The sequence below is a fragment of the Mus caroli genome, chromosome 6 (genome assembly GCF_900094665.2).
Source record: "Mus caroli chromosome 6, CAROLI_EIJ_v1.1, whole genome shotgun sequence".
Classification (NCBI taxonomy): Eukaryota; Metazoa; Chordata; class Mammalia; order Rodentia; family Muridae; genus Mus; species Mus caroli.
This window is the reverse complement of record NC_034575.1, coordinates 35402577-35428683: the sequence shown is the minus strand read 5'-3', so window position 1 is coordinate 35428683 and position 26107 is coordinate 35402577. Positions and strand designations below refer to the sequence as shown.

The 26107-nt window shown below is 37.8% G+C and overlaps 1 protein-coding gene across 1 annotated transcript in view; it reads right to left on the bottom strand.

Moving 5' to 3' along the window:
• Positions 1-26107, bottom strand: part of Mgam2 (maltase-glucoamylase 2 (putative)) — a 78174-nt gene that overhangs the window by 29277 nt on the left and 22790 nt on the right. The window contains 20 exon segments of the mRNA XM_021165279.1: positions 467-595; positions 2028-2153; positions 2791-2903; positions 3331-3427; positions 4261-4429; positions 5437-5591; positions 6498-6731; positions 7234-7389; positions 8711-8884; positions 10338-10387; positions 11121-11209; positions 11983-12107; positions 13196-13252; positions 14133-14217; positions 14365-14519; positions 17891-18007; positions 18520-18691; positions 21496-21613; positions 22991-23078; positions 23869-23982. Of these exon segments, the coding sequence (XP_021020938.1) occupies positions 467-595; positions 2028-2153; positions 2791-2903; positions 3331-3427; positions 4261-4429; positions 5437-5591; positions 6498-6731; positions 7234-7389; positions 8711-8884; positions 10338-10387; positions 11121-11209; positions 11983-12107; positions 13196-13252; positions 14133-14217; positions 14365-14519; positions 17891-18007; positions 18520-18691; positions 21496-21613; positions 22991-23078; positions 23869-23982 (2523 nt within the window).

The window sequence follows — 26107 nt, the reverse complement described above, 5'->3', positions numbered from 1 at the left end:
CCACCCAAATATGAACTGAACAAAAAGGAGACTAATAAACTTGCCAAACTGTACAGGGACAAGCCCAAGACAGTTGTTAGCATCCCTTCTTCCCTGGGAAGAGATGAGACAGACACAGTGGGATCTCCAAGGCACAGCCAGAAGCAGTGCAGAACTCTGTTTTCTGTATTCAGTGTTTCTTTCCACAGTTCTTATTTTAGCAAGAGCAAAATATCAATAAGTGGCATTCCAGAGATACAAAGATATATACTAAAAACAAAATAAAAAATATTGTACCTCTTTTAAGTAACTTTGACGTTTGTTTCCTTCTTTATTTATTTGCTTGAGATTTTTAAAGATATATATTTAAGTGGTTACAGGAAATTTCCAAAATGTACAAGTTTCTTGTACCTGTCACCTACTTTCTCCCAGTGGAATTATTTTGGAACCATTAACACAGGAACCAAAAATCTGTCATAATACTCACCAGAGTGAGAAGGAATCTCATGCCCTTTGTCTTCATTTGATTAATCAGGACACCAAGGTTTTGGAAGCTGGGGCTGAGGGTGAAGTCCAGCTTCCGGTCCATGTAATCAATGTCTACATGCTGGACATCCTACAAAAAACAACAGGCAAGATGCTCAGGGTCCTACAGTAGATATTCTGCAGGTGCAGTAGGTGCTCTGCAGGCTCCACCCCTGCTTCCTGAGCCAGCCTGGGTTCCTTGTCAATTCCAACTTCTAATATATTCCTTTGCATATACTTTTCAATTCCACATGCTGAAACTGTTCTCTGATTCCTGCTCACATATCACTTGTCTACATTCATCATCTGCTTCTCCAACTACCGTACCCTTTCCTTTCCCTTCCTCAATTCCTCTCCTCCCAAACCCTCTAATCTCAAACCTGGTGAGCCCATCAAAGTGCTGATTGAAATGTTCAAAAATAGATAGTAAACATTGGCTAAATAACAGACTGCAGGATCTGATTATTTGTTTGTTTGTCTGTGTGTGTGTGTGTGTTTGTGTGTACACAGCAAATTTCACTAAATTTACTCATTCTAGAAGTGTCTTATTTTATAGCTGCCTGTACACAGCCTCATAAGAGGTTTCTGCACTTGAAACTCACTAACACCGGGGTAAAGTAGTTAATATTCAGATGGAACAAAAAGCAAGCTATTTCATTTTAGACTGAAGTGATAGTCACCTGCCTTGCCTTATGACTCTAGATAAAACTCATTTGGAGAAGCATAGACTTGTAGATAAGCCAAAACTAAGACAAGAATGAGCTGATGAATTAATAGCATTGATGGTGAGGATAAGTGAAATGTATGAATTTTGTTCATCTTGTAATTTTCTTGCATTTTTCTCATCTCTGTTTAACAAGTATATCATAAAATGTATATAAAAAGAGAAAAGCACAGTTTGTATCTATGTATCAAATTATCGTTAGTGAAAAATATCACCTATTCTCATTTTATAATCCTTAGTTTCCCTCCAAAGTCTTAGCAGATATATAAAATCAAGAAAGAGTGCTTGAAAACTGATAATTATACAAGAAGAAAAGTATCTCACATGCATTTGTTTGCTTGTTGATAGCCCCTAACTACTTTCTCAGGATTTAATTGGGGAATTCAATTATAAGATATGCATATATGTTTCAAAGGAAGCAAAATTTGATCTGTAACTGCTTCCTTCATACTCTCACTTCTCCAAAATGCCCATTTCGGAGTTTCTATTGTCATAGCCTGAATAATCCATAGCTACTGCAATATATCCAATGGCAGACAATGAATGCTAGAATCCTGCATCCATCCCAATGCCTGCTGAAGGGTACATATATAACTCTTATTCATGAATCTTACAAATCAAGGCTTATCATGCTAAAAGGTAGCATGTAATATATATATATATAATTGTAAAACATTCTATAAAAGACTATCTCCACAGCTACTTTTCTTTTACTAAAACAATCATAGCTTAAGTTATATGAACCTATTTTCATTTTACAATTAAGATAAAAACCAGAAGCAAAGGGAGAGGGTCATACGTAAGGAATCTCCGCTGCGACCATTGCAGAATATAAATCGCTAATTTCAGCATCACTCTTGTATCCATAGCGACTCAGCTGAAAACCTAAGGCCCAGTATGGAGTCATGGCTGGCCGACCAATCAACTGGAATAAAAATAAAATATCAATTATTACAATTTCATCCTTACATACTTTGTTCTTTCACTTAATCACCATGTCACTCCCCACAATTATTTCTAAAATTTTATATTAGTTGAAAATATTCTAAGTGAAATAAATAGATCATACTAGATTTCATAAGGAAGAAGCTTGATTAATTCTACTGAGTTCTGAGAACTCTCACTCAGGATAAATAAGGAACTCTAGTGTAGAACAGCCAAGGAGGTGAAACACTATAGGTAAGGTTTCTTTATATTGCTGAGCCATTACTCTATAAACCTGAGACCTCCACAATGATTCTTTATTACAGATTCTACAATAGAATTTTGAGCAAATGGTCAAGAGAGAGGTGGGTTCTTAATATGGTGTCAGTACCTCATAGCACTAAAGGCCGGTGTGTCAGCATGAGTAATCATATAAATGAGATCTACAAAGCCACTGTCCAGCAGAAATATGAAAAACTCTTTGAAAAACTGTTTTAGATTTCAAGAAGATTACCAATCCTTTCATGAGAGTACCCATGAGTACAATGAACAAAAGAATCTTATGTTAGTGTTAAGAACATGATATCAATATGCAACAAATACATGATGGTTTGTCAGTGGATAGACATGATTCGAACCTGGGTGTATTGCTGAGTTACAAGTTCAGGTGTTGGACCCAAAACCATATAGAAGTCCAGAATCCCTCCTATGGTGCGGTACGTCAGGGCAGGGGTGGGCTGGAGTGTTACATCTATAAAGATTGGAAAAAGCCAAATTGATAATGAGCTATAAATCACACAGATAGAGAATCTGTACTAAAACTGGCCATTTCATTCTCACTACGTTATATCCACCTCCTCTGGAAAGTCTTCTCTTAAGTAATAGGATTGTGGTGGATTCCATGTGCCTAAAATAAAATACACAGTATCAAATAGTATATGTCACCCTGTGAAAAAGAAGCTAAAGTCTCACAAAAAATAAGCAGCTATGGATAGCCAAAATTTTACACTTGCTATATGGCCTGGAGTATTTCAGAAATCTTGAATTAATAGATAAATAAAATAAAGCCTGTGTATTTTCCTTGCCCTTAAATATCCTTATTTCTAGTAACACCCTTGACTCCATTAGTGTGGTCACAGTTGTATATGGTGGCATGTAAGAGTGCATCTTTGTCTTACCCATGGCATTGCTGTTCAACAGGAGAACCCCATGGGCATTACTATCATCTTCCAATGCCATATAATAAGGGTGAACACCATAGGAATTTTTCTTGTACTGTAAGAAAAAAACAACAGCATAGAGAGACTATATTGTGTATTGTATGGATGCATCACTTGTCAATTTAAAAACTTGCGGCCTATAGGAAAGGATAGAATAGAAAATGGAATATCCAGCAGACAGAGAAAATTCTGAAATAGAGTCAGGTACAAAAGATGCCTCCCAGGAAGGTGTGGCAAGATGGAAGCATGGTGCCTGAGCACAGGTAGCCAACCACATGGCAGGATGAAGGTTTAAATAAATGAATTATTTTAACTTATGATCTAAGTCAGAGAAGAGCCTAGCTATGTGGCCAAAGTATTTAAAAATATATTTTGAGTCTGAGTCTTATATCTGGGCGCATGGAGCCGGGAGGAAGCCATAACGTCTATACAATAAGGTAACTACAAATAGAAACTCCAATAAATTAAATCCATATCACAAAGCAAATGGTGAATGAACTCAGCTGTCATGTTCTTCACAAAGCCTTGTTTGACCTTGTCTTCTATCCTCAGTAAAAATGTGTGAGATCTGTACTCTGGTACCCCTTTTACTATTACATAAATCTATCTTAGCTTTGATTACAGAAATAGACATTGTATCTTTAATTTTTTCAGTCAAACACTTACTGCAATCTTTTAGAAAATATATAAAACTTGTGTTCCACAGAAGTAGAGAAATTAAATATTTTGCAAGCAAAGGAATATGATATGCACCCTTGTGCATTTGAGAGCATAATTGGTTAGTGTGAGGAGAAGCTGATGAATATGGAATATTTACGAACATTGAGTAAGAATCTGAGTAAGTTTATATAAAGAGTACATGATTGCTAATTTTATTCATGTCCTTACTGATGGTGGCTCATCCCGAGCAAACATTCCCCATGTGTTCCAACTCATATTTTTTCTGAAAGATGAATGGTCTGTTTCCCCAAAGCCATAGATGTACTGAGAGGGAAGACGAGTTGAAATGGAAAGGAACATCTCACTGAAGGTGAAGCCAGGAAGCTGAGAATCCCAACTGCAATGCAAAAGCAGACTTTTAGGGTAAGCTAACACATCACTTTTCATTACCCTTTTCAGAATTAATGACTGGTAGAAAAATAAATTTCCTAGAGAATCAAGAGAAATTCATGTTGACTTCAACAAACATGCTCATAATTCTATGTTGTCTCAGGGATTAGGGGTTTTCCTGCATTAATCACAGGCTTGAGAAAACAAAATACAGATTTGGAAGCCTCCAATTATCTGGATCCAAGTTCAAATGTTGTGAAATGACCATCACATAGCAGTGGCCATAATTAAGCTTCAAGTTTTCACAACTGCACTTCTATTCTGTGATTTGTCCCTTTTCTGAGTCATGGGTTTACTGAGAGGAAAGACCATGTCTCATTTATTCTCCTATGACCAGTTTTTAAAGCCTGGTACGTTACTTTGTGGGAACCTATGCATGAGGTCTCCAAAGCTACTGTGAGACAGAAAAATTTGAAACTCTTTAAAACAACTCTTTGAGATTACAAGAAATTTCCTGAAGACAGAAATAGAGAAAACTGGATACACAGTCAAATCAACAAAAGCCCCACACAGAAAAAAACACACATTCCCATGAAAATGATAATCACTAATGGGTCAGGGAACTTCTAAGGCAAAATTCAGACCTTCAACAGTAGGACAAAACCTGGTTGATAGCTTGATTGATGACTGATAACCCTTGCATACTTAATGCTTACTAAGTAGTTTTCTGCTCTCATTAGCAATTACAATAAACAGCAGGTTTTCTTTTTTCTGAAATCAAATAATGTCTTTTTAAAAAAAATCTTTCATTACTTTTTCTGAGTTAATGACTGGTAGAAAAATAAATTTCCTAGAGAATCAAGAGAAATTCATATTGACTTCAACAAACATGCTCATAATTATATGTTGTTTCGGTAATTAGGGGTTTTCCTGCAGTAATTAAAATCATTGTAATTAGATCTACAGTTGCTTTGATTAGAAACAAACAAACAAACAAACAAAAACAGATCTTACATTACAGTACCGGAGCTTTTACGCTGAATTTGGAGTCCAAATGGATTTGTCTTAACACTTACATCATACAAGCAGTTCTCACAGGTGTTAAGTGGTGGAGAAGGGATAGTCAAGGGTACTGGGACCTCATACCTTTTCTTACTGGTACTGTAAATCTGGGAAGGGGAAAAAGGAGTTTATGAGGATTTTCCACTGCTGCTGATACATGTTAACAGTGCCCACTGCAGAAACTGCTAAAACTGTCGGGAGTAAGCTAGAGTCTCGCCAGTGTGTTCCTCACAAAGCAGACTCATGCTTCTCAAGGGGATAGGTTTTAATGACATGTGTGATGCAGAATACTGATCATAAGAGAAGATACAAAACTGTGGTGGGTCTAAGTTCATATCCTGACTAGCTGTCTACTCCTTTCTGATCTTCACTTCTTGAATCTTCTGCTTCTGTATCTGTAAGATAGGGAATTGTATTAATTGTCTGTCTGTCTATCTGACTGTTCATTTGTCTATCTGTCTGTTCATTTGTGAGAGTCTCAGGGTACCTTTGGCTGGCATGAAACTTGCTATTCAGAGCAACAGACCAATTTCCATAGAGATCCACCTATCTCTGCCTATTGACTATTGGGATTAAAGGCACATATTTCCGTGCTGGGCCATTAACAGTCTTTTAATATCCTCATCTGTATAAAGCCTTGAATCAAAAACATCAGTATGAAGAACACTATGTTCTTGTGGTAGTCCTAGCAGTGGGAGTGAGGACTGTCTCTGACTATTTATCCTGCTTTGGGACCTTTCCCTCCTACCGGGTTGCTTCAGCATCCAGTCTTGATATGAAAGTATGTGCCTAGACTTATTGTAACTTTTAATGCCGTATTTGATATCTCTGGGAGGCCTGCTCTCTTTTGAAGGGAAAGAGAGAAGGAAGATGAGGAGTGGATATGGGGGAGACAGGAGGTAAAAGGGAGGAACTGGAAGGGGAGGATGGTGGAAAAACTATAGTTAGGGGGATATAATACATGAGAGAAGGATTACAAAAAAGAAAATCAGCAACTGTCATGTGAGGATTACCTTGACCTGCAGCATATTTTCTGTATGGTAAGTCACACTCAGTTTAAGAGAGCTGATCTTTCCAGAAAGAGGATCAGACACAACTCTTGGAGCTGCAGCTGCCCGGGCAGATGTTGAGTTTTCCAGGAGGGTCAGGTCCATGGTGATGCCTGTGGGCTGGTACTGAATGTTACTGGCAGCATACTGGGGAATGGTGTCGTAGAAACAGGTAGGTACTCCAGGAATCGTTGCTTGCTGGAACAGTAAGAAGAATTCTTGGTGAACTTCTACACTTACAATTTTGAGACTCTAATTACTGAAGGCGCCAGTCAACACAGAATGAACTTCAAAAAAAAAAAGTGGGTTGAATTGCTCCCCACAAAAAAAAAAAAAAAAAAAGATGTTTTAAGCCCGAGTAGTGTGGTAGTGTGCATATGACATGTTAGAGATACTATCTTTGCAGATGATCAAATTAATATGAAGTCATTAAGATGTGCTTTAATTCAATATGATTAGTGTATTTATTAGGAGGGAGAATGCAGACACATGCAAACACCCACTCAGGAGAATGACATAGTTTAAGCAGTGATTAGAATGGCAATGAATTTATTGATCACCTATCACATGGAGTTCATGAAATGCACATCAGCACACCCTTAAAATGGCCATCAAGTCCTCAAACTCTTCAAAGTGCTGTCCAGCTGTTCAGCTACCTGCTGTAATTTTTTTACAGCTTCCTGGTCATTGTGGTCATTACCTCCCAGAGGCACCCCCGCTGCTTGCAGCTTTCCTCGGATACTGCAGGATTCTCAGGGAAGCAGTTAAACTTCTCCAGGTCACTGACTACAAGTTTCCACTCAATAGAGAATTCTTGTCCCAGTTTCAGTTCTGTGAGGTTACTAATGATCAACATCTAGGGAAAGAGAAGACTCCAGTGACAAACCAGGTTATTCAGAGCTATGGAGATATTGCCCTTGGCTGATGGTGTGGAAGTCAGAACTAAGCTCTTTCTCTAGTATCACCCAGAATACTTGGAACTTGCTTGATTCGTAACCTTTTGGAGCCACATGAATGTATGTAATGTGGAGCAGGATCACAGTATGTCTATCAGTTTTAAGCTTGTTATCCAATATGAACTAACCAGTACCCCCAGAGCTAGTGTCTCTATCTGCATATGTAGCAGAAGATGGCCTAGTCAGCCATTATTGGGAAGAGAGGCCCCTTGATCTTGCAAACTTTATATGCCCCAGTACAGGGGAACACCAGGGCCAAGAAGCAGGAGTGCGTGGGTAGGGAATCAGGGTGGGGGAGGGTACAGGGGACTTTCAGGATAGCATTTGAAGTGTAAATAAATAAAATATCTAATAAAGAAAAGCTTGTTATCATTTTGGTGTGATTCTTGTTAATGACACTAATCAATAGCTCAGTTTTATTGAGCATCTATTGCATAGAAGCCAAGCAATGTGACAATCATATTACCATTCTGTAATTGTATTACAGAATTCTGTTTGTGTGTTAATTCTGAAGAGTGGCCCAGTGCTATGAGTATTGTGGCTGTCTCCATGATATAGATTTAATAGCATGCCTAAGATCTTACAATGGGACAATGGGGAGAAAATGACCAGTATCAGTACCTCATTGTGCTTAGTCCTAGAAGTTTTGTTCCTATCCTGTCCTATATGTATTTTCTGGTGGAAGATAGCTTACCTAAGAAACAATGAACTTCTCAGGAAGTAAATGAGTAAGTCAATAAATATAATCTTCTATATTAGTTCATTAAGTAAGGGAAGCACACAATGATAGCTAAGTCAGACTATAGCTTATGTTTTTCCCACTTACATTTTATGTGAGAGCATGAAAAAAGCTTATAGTAACTGTAACAAGAAAAAGTATCAACTGCATCTCAAGGGTGGGTCTAACTTCAACAAGGGACAAACTGCAAATACCCCAGAACCTCATTTTTACCATTCCATCAGAGGACATCTTATCTAGTTTTAAGCAGAAAAGAACTTCTAATAGGGCACTAATTCTTGTTATCTTCTTTAAAGTTTCAATGCTAATATGAGGAGGGATTCATAGTTGCATGCACACATTTCTTCTATGACAAGATGGCTGTCCCAAGAAAAAAAATGTCTCTGTGACTATCCAAACTCACAAAGGCAAAGGAGGGAAAGCTATCAGAATCCCAGGACAAGGCTTTCAGCCAGAGTCCCACAGATAGAATGATCTCTCACCTTTGCTGAAGCATTGTAGTTGTAGCTTGAAATGGGGATGATATTGTTATTCGTTAAAACATTGCAATCAGTTGGTTCTTTGTCCATCCCCAAGATTCTGATGTCTGTGAACTTGATGTCATTGGAATCTCCATAAATATAAAAATTATTTATAATTTTTGCCTGTAAACTATTCTGGGGAGGAGGGAGAAAGTCATTTTAAAGATATAAATATTCACATTCAGCATCTACATGATGTCTTTTTATCTGTTTTTATTATCTAAGTTCATTTTCATTTCTAAGTTGATCAATGACTTCTCCTAGGGCAGGTGTTGACTCAGACACCAGCACTCTCCTCTTTTGGGTAAGTTGGGTAAGTGTTTCTTTTCAAATTTTATTGCTCAGAAAATATTATCACAACTTATAAGTTTCAGTAGTTACAAAGCAAAAAAAGAAGACCCAAGCATACACAAAATCCAAGTGGCACATACACACACACACACACACACACACACACACACACACACATGTTCTACAGTAATTTTTAACTTAGTGTTAATGATAAAAGCTAAATTTCATGAATGCTTAATATATGTCAGACACTATGCTAAGTGTCTTGCATATATTATCCCATTTGGATGACTCGGCAAACTATGAAGTTGAAATCCCTATTTTTAAAGATGGAGGCAATTCATAGATAAATTAAATGACTTATTTATAGAAACAGAGTTAAAAATTAGCAAAGCGGAGCTAAACCCAGAAGTAGATGGGGCTGCACTCCGAGGTAAAGTAGCACATTTTGCTAATTATACAGAGTACAAAAAGGCTCCAGTGGTATTTGCAAGAATTTTAAAAGCAATACAGAGGAGGAGGGATCTGTTTCCAAAAGGTGCTGGGCTATCTGGTCCTATATAGGCAAAAAGTTGAACTTTGACCTGAGTCTAACATATATGAATTAGTTAAAATTGATCATAAGTAATAAAATAGATACAGATAATAACACTTCTTTGGAAGGGGGGTTAAACATCAGAGAACACTGAGGTTCTAAGACCAGGTAGAGTTCTTACACATGGCAACAAGAGGCATAGTCCAGCAAAGAAAATAACAGCAAGCTGGGAATACCCAAATTTCAATATTTGCTTTATAAAAGTCTTTAAGAAGAAAAGAAAAGCCTAAATACAGAAGAAAGTATTTGCAAAGCACATGCTTAATGAAGTATAGATATTAAAAATGAGCTGTTAACTAATGCCAAAAAGCCTCTAGTCAGAACATAGACAAAGATGTGATATTTTATGCAACATAATATAAAAGAGATAGGTAGACATATGCAAAGATATGATTAGACATTGAATAAATAATAAAACAAACTACTGTCCCAAGCAATTGCCACACAGGATGGGTAAAATGAAAAATATGGAAAGCTTCAAATACAAGTAGTTATGTAGAAAAACAGTATCACTTATTTATTAATGGATAAAATATAAAATAGACAGACACTCTGGAATAGTCCAGATGTTTCTTACATTATAAAAAAATGCACTAACTTATGACTTAGGCATAAATTTTAGGGAAATAAAAACACATGTAGAACACTAAAACCTTTAAAAAAAAAAGAACTAAATGTATAGTCTATGAACGCAGTACTTACAGATGCAACAGAAAAATCATAGAGAATGTACTTTCTTTCAGACACTGTGCCTGAAAGAGATGAAGTAATATGTATATACTGTTACTATGGGAGACAATGAAATTATGGAGTCACATCCTCCTTATTTGAATTCATCTGTATACAGTTCTGCTCAACCAAAAGACCATGTTTGCCGATCTATGTAGAACCTTAATAGACAACTTCCTCTGAAGTCTCATGGCACTCTACAGCTTGACTTGCTAGCATTTAAAATATTTTAATGTCTCTATCCTCTTGACCTGTGAACTTTTCAAGGTCAAAGTTGATGGCATATTCATCTCTATGTGTTTTGCATGAAGCATAATAATAGGTATGGAATATTTACAAATTCTAATTCTATTAATCTCAAAGCTTCTCTCTGGTAGTCATGTCACATTTTACAGTACAAAACAAAAGACCTACATCACATATATCTTTCTCAATGGTAACTGAAACAGTGTCTTGCTAAGCTAATAACCAAAAGGTATTCCTTGATGTTAATGGTGATATGCAGTAAAGAATCAAATGCAATACTATTCATACTTTGGCCATGTCAATAACACATAAGGTTTACATGTGAAGTCTATTTTAATTCATTGTCCTTAGATAATGGAACTTTTATAATGAGTTTTAATTTTCTAAGATACTAAAATTTTCTATGATACTAAAATATATCCCTAACTATGGATTTGGTACCTCACTGCAAAGCCTTTAGTGATGAATTCTTACTAAGAAACACAACTATGATCAATGGGAAAAATCTACCTTTAGACACACCATCATCCCAATACAGCTGGCCCTTTGCCTCACGCTTATAATCCAAAGCAATGATGAGTCCCATGGGATTCTTCCGGCTGAGGAGAGCAATTCCAAGTTTCAGACAATGAACAAAGGCAGAAACAGATTAATTTGGCCCTTGATGAATCTACCCCTTGATGCCTAGGGCTGTATCCTCCAGAGTGTATCCCAGAAATTGAGTAGATGTTAGCATTTTGTAAAAACATGGTGTGAAAAAGTAGCAGAATGTGGAAAAGAGAGAATGTAAGAACAATGGTGGGGTGAGGTGGGTTTGTGATCATTTTAACGAGGCTGATTAGATCCTGTGACAGGCACTCTTGTAAGTGTGCTCCAGATACTGTCCTTTATATTAATTCAGTTATCCCTCACAAAGGTGAGGCCATCATCCCCTCCAGTTTACCAGTAGCAAATGTGAACACAGACATACTGTCCAACGCTAACACATGTAGGATGTTTTCAGGCCAGAGTTTGAACTGAAATTCTGCTGCAGAATCTGAGCCTTGAAACTCCAAACAATATTGACTTTTGCCCCCTACTAAATTCTTCTCATGTATTGGCAGATGCACCTTAAGATAATGTCTGACCATAGGGAAGCTCTTGTGAAGATTATTTTGATTATTCCTATCATCTGATTCAATCCAAATAGACAAAAAAAAAAATGAAAAAGAAAGTGAGACTATGTTTATCACTCTAAAGACAATTTGAGACCAGCCTTGAAAGGAGAAGATTGCTGACAGTAGTGGTATTTCATTTGGCCCATGTACTCTTGATCCTTGCTTGTTTCCCCCATGAAGCCTCACTAAGCTTCAGAGTAGACACAGGAACTTACCTGGCATTTGTGGTTCTGCTTGGCTCCTGGGTGGGAAATATGTAGCCACCTCGAAGGTGAAGTCCTATCCTGTCACTTGGTAATGGCATGTCTATAAACTGTTTCCTTTCTTGGATAGCCAGTCCCTAAGCAACAAAAGGAAAACAGACCAGATAGGAGACTGCAGCCAGGAAAAACCCTAAAGATCCTCTACTTCAGTCAACTTTGCCTTAGAGACAAGAAGATGGGGATCTCCAAAGTGAGGCAACTTCCCCCAAAGTATATGTGTAGCAGAGAGCAGATCTGAGACACCAACCTAACCACCTTGTCTGCCTCACTATACTGTGGTGTGCTATGGTTTGCATCTTGGCTGTCCTCTATGAAAATATGTGTTAAGGACCTGGTCCCAGACTCAATGGAATTGAGAGTTGTTAGAAACTTCAAGGGTGGGGTTAGCATGAGCTTTTACGTTATTAAAAGTGTATGCTCAGTGGGAATTGTAAGGCCCTGATCTCTTCCTTTTACTGTCTGTCACTTTCTAACCATGAGATTTTGTTCCTTCTTATGCTTTCACCAAATAGTCTGCCACCAGCCAAAAGTAATAAAACCAAAGACTAGAGCTTTGGAAATCAAAGGCAAAAATATAGAGAGCCTTTCTCCTTATAACCTTGTTATCTTGGATATTTGTTATAATAACAGAAAGTTGACTGACTTACTGTGATTTCCACACTGAGCTTGAATTGTCTGCTTTCCACAGACAACAGCTAATGACGTGATTAGTCCCAATTATCAGCATAGCAGTCAGATTGAGATGGCTGACACAGTGAGATTCAATAAACTTATTGCAGATATTAAAAATGGCTTCCACTGTGACATGAAGGGCAATGTCCCTCTAAAGTTCATATGTTGGAACCTAATATTGTATGTGATACTATGAAAAAGTGATTTCTCTGGACAAGTGATTGAGTTATGAAAGCTCAGGGAGAAGTTAGCATTGGTGAAGTGGAGAAGACCTTGATCTTGGACTTTACAGCCTCCAAGGACTGAGGACAATAAAGTGCTGTTGTTTATAAATTATCAAGTGTGAAGGTTTTTATTATCCCATCCTGAATGGACTAAGATGGCTCAAAACATTACCCATAATCAAGTGATTGTAAAACCTTGTGTTATCTTACCATGAACTCCCAAGCCTTTTGGTTCAACATTGTTCTCTGCTAGAAACCACTTCACTTACCGTCTCATAGTCATACCAGATGGCATCTGGGATATAGGCTTTCACTTGGTCCATGCCCTAAGAAAATAAAGTCAGTAAGCAATATTAGCGTGTGTGTAAACACATGCACACACACACACACACACACACACACACACACACCTTTTATAGTTTAAAGATGACCTCCATCCACATGGCTGCCCACGGCTATCTGAATAATCCTAAGAGCCATTTGAGATCCTCCTGTTACACCAATAAAACATGGGAACCCAGAAAGGCCAAACCCTTTATTCAAAGCCATGTTGTACCTAGAAACTATGTTCATTTGGTTTCTGTTTTCCTGCATTTTCTAGAAGCAGAGAATTTCATGTTCAGAGTTTCACTGTCCATTAGTTCAGAGTAGACTAAGCCAACCATATCCACAGCAGAGCAAAGTCACTTGTTGATTAGATATAATTGAGACATCACCAGCTCAAAGAGCCTTTGTTATCTTTCTCTTTTTTCTGGCTTGCAATCTTTGCAATGCTTTTAAACAAGATAATCAGTATAATAACAATCTTTCCCCAACACCTTACTTCTCACCCTTGCCCATGGTTGTATCTTCCTATACTCTACTTTCTCCCATTATGCCTCTGCACACTTATTCTGTCTTCCCAACCCGTCAGGATGAGAAGATATCAAAATGCTCAACACACATACACAGATGTACACACACCAAGAGACAAGTCCATGTCATTGTATGACCATGTGCCTAATAATGTAGGTTTAAATGTAATTTTACAACATAGAAACTGTTTAGTTGATGTATCATTGGAACCAAGAATTCTTATTTTCCAAACACTCATAATTGTTCTCATTTATATTTATATTTAGACTTAAGTACAATCATATCTGCTCCGCTATAAAGCTACGAGGACAACTGTAACATCCCATCCCATTATTCCAGTAACAAACATACTTCATACAACACGGGTGTGATGAGGAGTCCGGGCCCCCATAAGAACTGCTCATGCACTGCCCATGTTGCTGGGTCCTGATAGAATCTATAAGACACAAAGCACACACAGAGTCAAGTGAGTGCAGTTTCCAAATGGAAGCAGTCACCCATTGCATGTCTTAATAGACCTTGTTATACTGCCAAGGTGAAGGTAATTTGTGATCTGAAGGGGAGCCTTGTCCTAGAAACTCACTCATGTACCAGGGGTCTTGCTACTGTCTCTCCCAGTGTGTGAGCTCGGTAGAAGAGGGTGTAGAGATAGGGCAGTAAGGTGTAGCGAATGTTCAAATAATGTCTTGATGATTGCAATAGCAGAGAGTCATTGCCAAAGGCAACAGGGTCTTGGTCCTAGAAAGAAATGGAAGCAATTAGTGAATATTTCTATTGTGGTACAGAGCTTTCTCATACAAAGACAGTCATGTTCTTTGGTTTGGAGAAGGATGAAACATTTTCAGAATGTAGTTGTTTACTTTGTTTTATAGCTGAAAAATATCAAAGATGACATGATTTTTCCAATGATGCACAAGGAGGTAGTTTTCACTTCATGAAGTCTTCTGAGGCCAGACTATAGCAGTCTTAGGTGACGAGAAGATACTTTAAGGGTTTCAGTGGGTGTAAAAGAGCCAAAGGGGATCTACTCTTTCCAAAGACACTTCAATAGATATCTGAGGCATTTTATATTTCACTTGAGAGATGACAACAACAATCATTTGTTTTAAACTTAGTTTTACAGTTTAGAAATCCATTCACTTTTGTTTTATTACCTAACTGTGAGCTAACTTCCAGAACTTTTCTTTCTCTGGACTTTTGTAAATTTGCAACTTTTAACCTTTTTGTGTACTTTCCTCTGGAATTGTTTTAACCATTATAGTTCGTTTCATTTTTTACATACCAAAGAAAATGGCCTTTTATGTACCTTGGCATAATAATACAACTTGTAAAAAGATAATAAGGACAGATTTGTGCAAATTTCATCAACAAGCAAACAAAGAACACCTCAGCAGAGATATCTGGTTTTCATTTGCTGTCAGTAGTAAGCACTCACTTTGTTCACTCTCTATGTAGTTCGGAAGATATGAAATATATCTATATAGAGTTTGAAATAATATGAACTAAACTACATAGAGTTTGGAAGATATATATTTCTTCCAAATTATACATATATATCACATGATAAAAGCTGAATTTTGGGGGAAAATGTGTGAATCTATCCCTTTGCTTTTCTCTATAATAGGCCCAACTCCTTCCCAAATATAGTCATTTTATGACCCTAATGTATGGCTCATGAAAACACTGAGGATAAACACAGCAGAAAATGGTGGGTTTGGGCATCCATCAACTGTCTTTCAGCTGAGAAAATCTGGAGATCTGCTGGATGTTGTGGTACCTGGAACACTGAGATATATTTTGAAGCCTGAAGAATCCTGCTCTATCTAACTGACTGATGATTAACTCAAGTGCAAATCATAAAACTGAATCAATGAAAAATATTGTTTCCATTAGTTACCTCATTTGTTTTATGAGATTATATATAAATTCTAATATATATTTTATATGCTAAAATTTTAACATGCAACATTAAGTGTGCCAAAAAGTATAAGCTGAGTTTTGAGGTCTTGCTAAAAAGAATGGGATATAAATAGTCTAACTACCAATTCCTTACACTGAACACTAGCTAAATAATAATGCTATGAATATATTGAAGCACACAAAATATATGTTGCATGACCCCTATTTGTTTCACCTTCCAAATTTCAATTTAAAAGGGTATACAGAGTTCTTTATCTTAACTAGCTCTTTACTCTGGTCACCTTGTGAGCTGAGTGTTGTTATCTACATGTGCATTGACAAGACAGGCTTTGTGAACACTGCCTACATTCCCTGTCCCATTCACCTTCAGAAACACTCATAGCATTCCAAACCACGAACGAATAAAGGAACCCAAGAATAAAATACTATGAAGATTGACTCTGCATCCTCCAAGAAAACGCATTTCATTGCACAAAGGCAAGAACCAGATCAAAATGATCATGAACTTACTCAAAAGAGCTGCATTTTTAAAAATTTTTGGTATATGTATATGTGTGATATGAATATGGGTATATTGTATACATCTCATGTATGTGGATATATATTTTTTGTCTGAGTTAGGGTTTTAAACACCATGACCATAAGCAACGTGGGGAGCAAAGGGTTTATTTTGTGTACACTCCCATGACACAGTCTATCATCAAAAGAAGTCAAGGTAGAAACTCAGGACAGGAACTCAAATCGAGAACCTTGAGGCAGGAACTGATGGATTAACTGAGACACTCAAGTTCATTTTTTAGAGCATTCAGGACCCATGGGTAGTAACACCAATAGTGATCTGGGTCTTCTTACATCCTACATCAATTATCAATCAAAAAATGCACCAAAATTTGCCCAGAGGCCAAATCTGGTGGTAGTATTTTTTTTTTCTCAGTTGAGGTTTATCTTCCAATATGTCTCTATAGTTTGTGTCAAGTTGACATAAAACTAGCCAACACACACACACAAATGCAGTTGTTTGGGTGTGAGTTTGGAGGCACAAAGTTGATGTTGAGTGTCTTCCTTGGTACACTTATTTATTGAGGCAGGATCTCTTGCTGAGCTGGAACTCAACAATTCAAGATAGTCTATCTAGCCTGCTTATTTTGAGGATTCTCTCTCTCTCTCTCTCTCTCTCTCTCTCTCTCTCTCTCTCTCTCTCTCTCTCTCTCTCTCTCTGATGTTTTAATCACAGGCCACTGCCACACCTGCCAAGCTTTTACCAGGGTTCTGGTCTTCCTAAGTCTGCTCATCACGTTTGTGCAGCAAGCATTTTATCCATTCCTTACCTTCAAGGCCACTTTAGTGAGTTTATTAAAACCAAAGCCATTTGGTTTAAAATATTTCAATTGCAGCTTATTTTATTAAAATAAAAGAAAATTACTTTACTTGTTGCTCTTGCATTATAAAAACCTTAAGAAGGACTTTAAAATACTTCTGTAGACTTTCCCATTAAAAATATTATTTTAGATAAAAAGAATAATGGTAGAATGAATCATGGGAAACGACAGAGGGATGGTCTTCCAAACTTTTCAAGATAAAAAACATTTTAAACTGACATACCCCTCCATAATCTTTCTCCCTTGTTTATGAAGGATCTTCTTTACATTAAGTATATTAATATTAGTGTTGATATATAGATTAACATATTAATCTAAGTTATTTTAATAATTTTATATTAGTATAAAATTGATCTCCCAGTGTCCTATGTTCTACAAAGTTATGACAAGCAATTGAAGCACTATAGATTTTGTTGGTTGTGGTAGTACTATCGAATTTAGGGCCCCACATGTGCTAACTTCGTTTGTTTTAAACTGGTTTATGCAAACCAGACTGGCCTAAAACTTGCAGCAATCCTCTCACCTCTGTTAGTTGAGTGCTGTGATTTATAGGCCAGTGCCACCATGCCCCGCTACCAGCATAGAAGATATGCCAAAAGTTCTTATACCTTTGTGGATACATTTTTGACAGCAACTCAACATATAAATATCCATCCTTCCCAAATTTTCATCTGTACACTCTGCCTTTTAGATGTGTCATTCAAAATGTAACTACTCTCATGAAGCAAAGGGACAGTATATAGGACCCCTCTTTGAAAATAGGTAGGTGTTATCCATGAATGTCCTATCATTTCTCTTGTTGGAACTCACCCAGTATTCAGGACCATTGTGATTCCTGGATAGTGGGTAAAATGCTCCGAGTTGCATCCACCTTGTGCAGAGGTCTATGGAGACATTGTTTTTATAGCCACAGATGTTGGCTCCGACCTGAACACACATGCAAACAAAGTATTACTATAAAGGCAAAAATCATTGGCTGTGTTATTGTCTAGAGAAGGAAAGAAAACTCTTACTAATATTATTTGATGTTTAAAAGATCCCAAAGTCCCAGAACAAGCCCCAGTCAAATGAGAGAAACATGAAGATGCTCATTATAGGATACACTAGGCAAACTGACTAGATGGGGCGCCTGTTTTGACCTCATCATTCAGTCTCTGATCTCATACCTACCCCTTCACTGTTCCTCTCCTGACAGGATTGTCTTTTCTTATACTCACACATTTGATTCATTGTAATTCTCTCCTACTGACAGAGACTGTATGGAAGATACACCAGTGCTAACATTTATATCATTCTCTCTTCAGAACCATCTTACAGCACACATAGAAATTGATTTTGCCAAAACATAGACACTGAAACATGTTCCTTAGCCTGTCAGACACCTGAAAGAATGGTAACAGAAAGAGTAACAAAGGATCAAGGGTGGGAATGAGGCTTACCAGGGGGATGCCAAACAGATTAAACTCAAGGATGCTGGGGATGGACCATCTGAGATCATCCCAGGTGGCTGCATTGTTTCCCAGCCAATGACCAGCAAACTTGCCAGACCCAGCAAAAGTAGACCGTGATAAGATAAAGTTCCTCGTGGAAGAGGAGACAGCATCCAGGGCCCTGAAAAAAATTCCAGCTGGTTGTATGTGAGGCAGTCTGTGACTGTCTAGGATTCAGTTTAAGCCAGGGACAGCAATTGATTTTTCAACCAAATGGGAAACAACAAAAACAAATATTAAAAAGTAGATTTGTTAAGAAGTTTGCCATTTTTAAGACTTTCTCCTCTCTTCTGTGTGAGGCTTACCATCTTCTATAAGATAATATGGATCAGTTCCGGTCTGTGAAGAAATTTTTCTGAGTTCCTGTACTCCTGATTACAGGTTTGTTTGGTTTTGGTTTTGGTTTTGTTTTTTGTGGTGTTGTTGTTGTTGTTGTTGTTGTTGTTAATGAATTCTACATCGTGTTGGATCTGATTTTGTTCCAGCTGTTTTGGAGGACACTAGTTGTCATATGCCACAGAAAGTTAGATTGCGGCCCCATCTACTCTAACCACAGTGTTTGGAGATTTTTTGTTTTGCTTAGTTTCTTGCACCCTTTCGTCCAGACCTTGTGGCCTGGTTTATAATCCTTCTTCTCATAATAACCCTGGTTCAGGCTCAGGCTCAAGCTCAGGCTCAGGCTCAGGCTCAGGCTCAGGCTCAGGCTCAGGCTCAGGCTCAGGCTCAGGCTCAGGCTCAGGCTCAGGCTCAGGTTCTGTCTTGGTGTGTACTGCATGACAGTTTACCCTCATTATCTTTATTGCACCATGAATCATCAGTAAGAGCCTACACAAAGTGAAACTGAAACAGGATTGGGCATGTAGCTAAGAGGTCAGAGAAGGCCTTTATGCAGCATGGATTAGAGAACATGCATCTTAGAAAAAAAAATTGTTTCAGAGAACTTTCTATTTCTCTTCCTCGCCTATCTGTGTCTGCCCTTTAAATAATCATTTCTTGAGCTCTGAGAAAATCTGCCTCCTTTCATCCCAGAGAGAGAGATACATTTCATTCAGTCTAGCACACTGCTGGTTGTCCCCAAACTTGGCTCAGACTCCACTTAAGTCTGAGCTAAGCCTTCAGCAGATCCATGCCTCCAGTTCTCAGGTGCTGGGTCACTGAATGAAAACTTTTGACTTGTGAGTGACAACAGACCGGTGTGAGGAAGTAACTAAGGTTGGCCCAAACATTGACTTTTTAAATCCAACACTACCTCATACCCAAAGGCCAAGGTACATTTACCTCTACTGTTTTCTAAAAATTTAGCCCGTTCCTCTAAGCCCAGGGATGTCAGAAAGGCACTTTGGTCTTAATGAGTCACCTTTAAACAATTAACCATCGCTTTTAGAATATACTAGAATATATTAACCAAACCAATTATGCTTTTATAGCACTTTTATCACACAGGGACACTGGCAGTGAAGCAACCTGAAACCCTTTTCCTTCCCAACATTCCCTGCTGCGTGTGACTTCGTCACTCTCTGTCGCAACCCTCTGTTTTAGACACAAGCATCTATGAGGAAAGCATAGATATTTTGAGATGTTGGTAAAAGTCTGTTTTCATTCCCAGGTTTCAAATTGAGGCTCAGGATGCTGAACTTTATGTCTTTCCAGGAGATGCTGGTGTTGCCTGCCCTTGAACACCACTTTGAATTGGTAGAAAATACAATTATTTAGAGATAGTTTAAAGCCAGAGAGGTAAGTAAATGGGTAGTCAGTAATGAGGAAAATAGGGAGGACTTGAATTAAAAGGTGATTGTAAATGTGTAAGAGGTGATAATAATAAAATTTCAAAAGTAGAAACAAAGTGATTTCTAAATTATCAGAAAAAATTTAAAGATGATGTGAAGGTTATCATTTGAGATTCTGAGAGTTAACAATGGCATTGCTCCTAACAGAGACACAGAATTTAAAATGATCAGTCAGTCTGCGGTGGTTAGTGTGAAAACTAAGCAGTACTATGTGATTGGCACTTACTACGCTGTGAGACACTGCAAAGGGAGCAGGCTTAAGATACTTATATGCATATACATTACATGGGTGTGTGTATGCATCCTCTCTCTCTCTCTCTCTCTCTCTCTCTCTCTCTCTCTCGTGTTGGCTTGCACATGTGTGTGGGTGCAATTGTCCCTGGAAGCCAGGATCCCCTAGAATTGAAGTTACAGGTAATTATGAGCTATTTAACATGGCTGCATGAACCACACCTCTGCAAGGTGTGTGAGTGTGAGAGTGTGAGTGTGAGAGTGTGAGTGAGTGAATGTGTGAGCGTGTATGTGTGTGTGTGTGTGTGATTGTGTGATTGTGTGAGTTGTGTGAGTATGTGTGTGTGAGTGTGAGTGTTTGAGTCTGTGTGTTAGATTGTGTGTGTGAGTGTGAGTGTGTGTGTATTGTACTTGTACGTGTGCATGTGTGTGTGTGTGTGTGTGTGTGTGTATACACTCAGAGAAAAGAACTGAACAGAGATAAGGGAGAAGGCTGAGATACAGCATATTGTTAGATGAAAGTAAGACAACTCAGGAAAACTTGAATTTAAAAAAAAAACATAAAATTTTAAAAAATTCCTAAACTCTGTGGTGACCTTTATACATTCAGTAACGGCACCATGGCTGTTTTTCCATTGTGGCCTCCAACTGCCTTACATTTTATTGCCCATGAATGTCACTGAAATGACAGTTTACCTTAATCATAAACCAATCAAAATTAAATTTACATAGAAAATCAAATGTTACACACCTTAAATACTACTATGTGCCAATTTCCGTATTTCTATACTTACAAATAATATTTGAACAACATATTTATGCGTGAGAATGCCATCTACTTGTTATCTCCCACATTTCACCTCCCACCTCCCCAAATCTAGAATCAAGTAAACAACCAAAGCCTTACAAGTTTGTGGCTTTTGCCATGGTGTAGCCATACAAGCTATGGACGTCATAGTGAAGGCCTGAGTAAAATTCTGTGTCCATGCAGAGGGTGCTTACCAACAGGGAGCCATTCAGGATGCCTAGAGAAAACACACAGCAGTGGGGGTAATTCTCCCATCAAACAACTGTAACTAAATAGACATCTAATCCTTTCCTCATTATTATTCCTTTGCCAATCCCCTGGCAAAACCCTTTTCATGTTTTAAGTGCTATTCTTTACTGTTTCTACATCAGGTCTGCATTGAACCAGCTATGAGTCCCTGGAACTCACAAAGGATGGTGGTAAGCGGAGGCATCTGAGTAAGCTGCACAATGAAGCACCTACTCTCTATCTGCACATACATAACCTAAGAGAACTGCATGCACAATGCTTAGGGATGACTGATGTGTATAGGGGCACATTCACTTTTATATCACAGCTTTTTAAAAAGTAGGAGTCATGTGACATCAGATATTTTCATGAGAACTTTGAGAATCCATGGTGTGGCTTTTCTTTTTTCATTTTTTTAAAAGCTAGAATGCTCCATGTTTTATACTCATTTTCTCTCTCCTCTCTGTGCATGTTACCTGATATCGTTCTCAGTTTTGGTTTCTTACTAAGAAGTATAACTTCAGGAAGAGGTGTGACAAGGAACAAATTAAGATTAAAACTTTCCCATCAGCCATGCTGAAAAAAAAATTGGAGCTGGAAAGTTAACTGGATGATAAGCTGTGGGGAAAATTCTATTTCTTGCAGTTTGTGAAAATCACAACTCTGTTAACTGTGGGAAGAATACTAAAATTTTCCTAAGGCCAAAAGTAGTCACACCTGTATCATTGTCATGCTAACATGTAGTGTGGGACCATAAAATCATTAGAAGTGGTTCAGTTAGGAAGCAATATTTTAGTTTCATGTGAATGAACAAATGACTGTGAGGACAGAATGAAGTGTGTGTCTGAGCAACCAGACAGTGATTCAACGGGAATTTATAGAGAAAAACAAAAACAGGACACTCACCAAGAATAATATTAAGAGATTAAGAAACAAAAATGATAAATGGATCTAGAATAGGAATAAAAGAGGTAGGAGACCCAGACCAAGGAAAGAAGAAAGCTGTTAGGTAAGCATGACAAAGACTTTGCAAACATTTAAATGGTTTAAACTCACAAACACACACAAAAAAATCAGCACCCCTTCAGTAACCAAAAGGGAGCTGAAAAGCAGCCAAACCTTAGTTTCAGGGATACATAAAGGATGGACAAACAGAAGAACATTGTTAAAGGCTGTCCAGATGCCCATCTACTCTAGAAGTATTCTAGAAGTTCAAGGCCTTGATACAAAGATTAACTTATTTAGAAGTTGATGTGTGCCTATGAGACAAGATTCTGGCAAAGAAATATGAACAACATAAGTAAGAAACTTACTCCATCTTGTGTGTCTAGTTCCTGCCTTGTTCCTGAGGGACAACAAAACTTACTGGGAGTGAAAGGAGGAGAGTTCAAGTTGTTTGACTCGCACTTGTTATCATTGGAGCCTTGGGCAACGGTGGCTAGTTCATCCATTTCCTTCAGAGACAAAACACACAAGAGAGAAAATGGATTGATATAAAGCTAGCTGGACAGGAAATGCTTATAACTAAAACCCAGGACATCCAGATCTCCTCTTAACCTCTTTCAGGTTTTAAATAACCTCTGCAGCTTTCCTTAGCCTCTGTTTCATTTTTATAAAAATAAGTCATTTGGGTTAAATTCCACTGAAGTTATAGCACAGCTCCAAATGACATTGAACATGTTTTAACTTTTGTAAGTTTATTTAATCTATTAATTAAGATAAATAGTTCAAGGGCTGATCTTTTCCTTATAAACTACAAAGATTTTATTGCTGATGTTGCTGTTTGAATGTATTCTAAAAACTAAGGACAGGAAATATTTTCTCTTTTTACTTTCTCTGCCTTATACTCCACAAAGGAACAATTAAAGAATATAGCTGAAGTTTTCAAAGAAAGTTTTCCATTTTCCACAATGAAAGCCACAAAGTCCCATATGACTACATCTTTATGAACTAATGCTATAAATACACCAATCATCACATTTAATGTTGCTAAATTTTGAGTTGAAACTGAATTAATAAGGAAAAATGGAATTCTTTGAAAAAGCAAGGACTTTATCAAATGGAACAAACAGTTGGTAGCAAATGTAGAATAAGAACATAGGGTTTTAGGAGCCTAATTTTCCTAATTTTATATACTTGGCATGGAGTAAAACAATCATACTGTTATAGATCAGTGTCAACCTCCACATGAAATTTTGGCATGCCCACTTCCAGTGGGTATTTACATCTGGAATGATAACTTACAATCCACACACCATCAAACTTCAGACCTTTGTGAAATTCAGTGACCTGCTGGGTCCACCATGCAATAGAGTCTGGATTGGTAAAGTCAGGAAAAACTGACTCTCCTGCATAACCCTGTAGAACAAATAGCAAGGCATTAGCAGTATGTGTGATGGTTCAGCTGGTCATTAATTAGACACCACTATTTCTTTCACCAGAAAACTCATATTGCTTATTACTTAGAGTCAGATTTTTCATTCTGCCAGCAAACTCCAAACAATCAGTATAATACATGCAAAAATCCAAAGGAAGAAAAGAAGAAGAAAGGTCAACTGGATAACTGAAAATCAACCATCCATCCATTTCTACTTCAAAATGTAAACTTTCAGCTGTCACCTATATGATGTCATAAGTTTGGGAGGTATTGATGCCAACAAACATTTCCCTATTTTGTTGGGAGAGAGAGAGAGTGTGTGTGTGTGTATGTGTTTTATTCTTAAGGAAATAATGTTACAAGCTAAGTTTGCCCTTTACATTAGCCTTGATGAAGATTAATGAAAATAAGACAATAAAAGTATGATAGGGGCATGAACTCATCGGATAGCCTCACAATCCCCAGAGGACTCCCCTCTCCCCAGGTGCCCTAGGACACCCAGGATCTTAGGATCATAGGTGAGTGGAACACAACATCTGTTCCAACACAACCCAGAGTGCCTGGGGCCAGCAGGAGCAGGGACACAGGAACCCCACTAGACTAGTGGCTCTGGTTACTTCCAGTCGGCATGATCTACCTTGGTTTTGAACTCAGCAGACAATCCCAAAGTGCCCAGAGGAGGTATCATTTCCAGGTGCTCTAACATGCCCAGGATATTAGCATCCCAGGATCCCAGGATCCCGGGATCCCAGGATCCCAGGAGCTTGGTCACACCAGGATCTCAGGGTCTCAGAGGAAACTTGACTGCTGAGAACTCTCACACACACACAGAATCTCAGGATCACAGGATCCTAGAATCACAGGATCACAGGACTCTGAGGAGTTCTGACCGAACCAGAATTACAGGAAGGGAAGGCTCCAATCAGATATATTGAGGACAGGGAGCACGTGAGATAATCAGATGGAGGGAGGCAAATATAAGAATAGAAGAAACAGAAACCAAGGTTACTTGGCATCATCAGAACCTAACTCTCCTACTGTAGTAAGTCCTGAATACACCATCAAACCAGAAAAGCAAGATATGGATTCAAAGTTACTTCTCATGATGATGACAGAGGATTAGAGAAGGACATAAATAACTCCCTTAAAGAAATATAGGAAAACACAGGTAAACAGCTAGAAACCCATAAAGAGGAAACTCAAAAATTCCTTAAAGAATTACAAGAAAACACATCCAAACAGGTGAAAGAATTGAACAAAACCATCCAGGATCTAAAAATGGAAGTAGAAACAATAAAGAAATCACAAAGAGAGACAACTCTGGAGATAGAAATCCTAGAAAAGAAGTGAGGAGCCATAGATGGAAGCATCACCAACAGAATACAAGACATAGAAGAGAGAATCTCAGGTACAGAAGATACCATAGAAAACATTGATACAACAATCAAAGAAAATGCAAAATGTAAAAAGATCCTAACCCAAAATATCCAGAAAATCTAGGACACAATGAGAAGACCAAACCTAAGGGTAATAGATGTAGACAAGAAGGAAGCTTTCCAATTTAAAGAGCCAGTAATATCTTCAACAAAATTATAGAAGAAAAATCCCCAACCTAAAAAATGAGAAGCCCATGAACATACAAGGCTTAATAAATACAAACTTAAATAGTTTGGACCAGAAAAGAAATTCCTCTCATCACATAATAATCAACACACCAAATGCACAAAACTAAGAAAGACTATTAAAAGCAATAAGGGAAAAAGGTCAAGTAACATATAAAGGTAGACCTATTAGAATTATACCTGACTTCTCTCCAGAGACTATGAAATCCAGAAGATCCTGGGCAGATGTTATACAGACACTAAGAGAACACAAATGCCAGCCCAGGATACTATACCCAGCAACACTCTCAATTACCATAGATAGAGAAACCAAGGTATTCTATGACAAAACCACATTTACACAATATCTTTCCACAAATCCAGCCCTTCAAAGGATAATAAAGGGAAAACTCCAACACAAGGAGGAAAACTACACTCTAGAAAACTCAAGAAAGTAGTCTTTCAACAAAGCTAAAAGAAGATATTCACATGAACAGAATTCCAA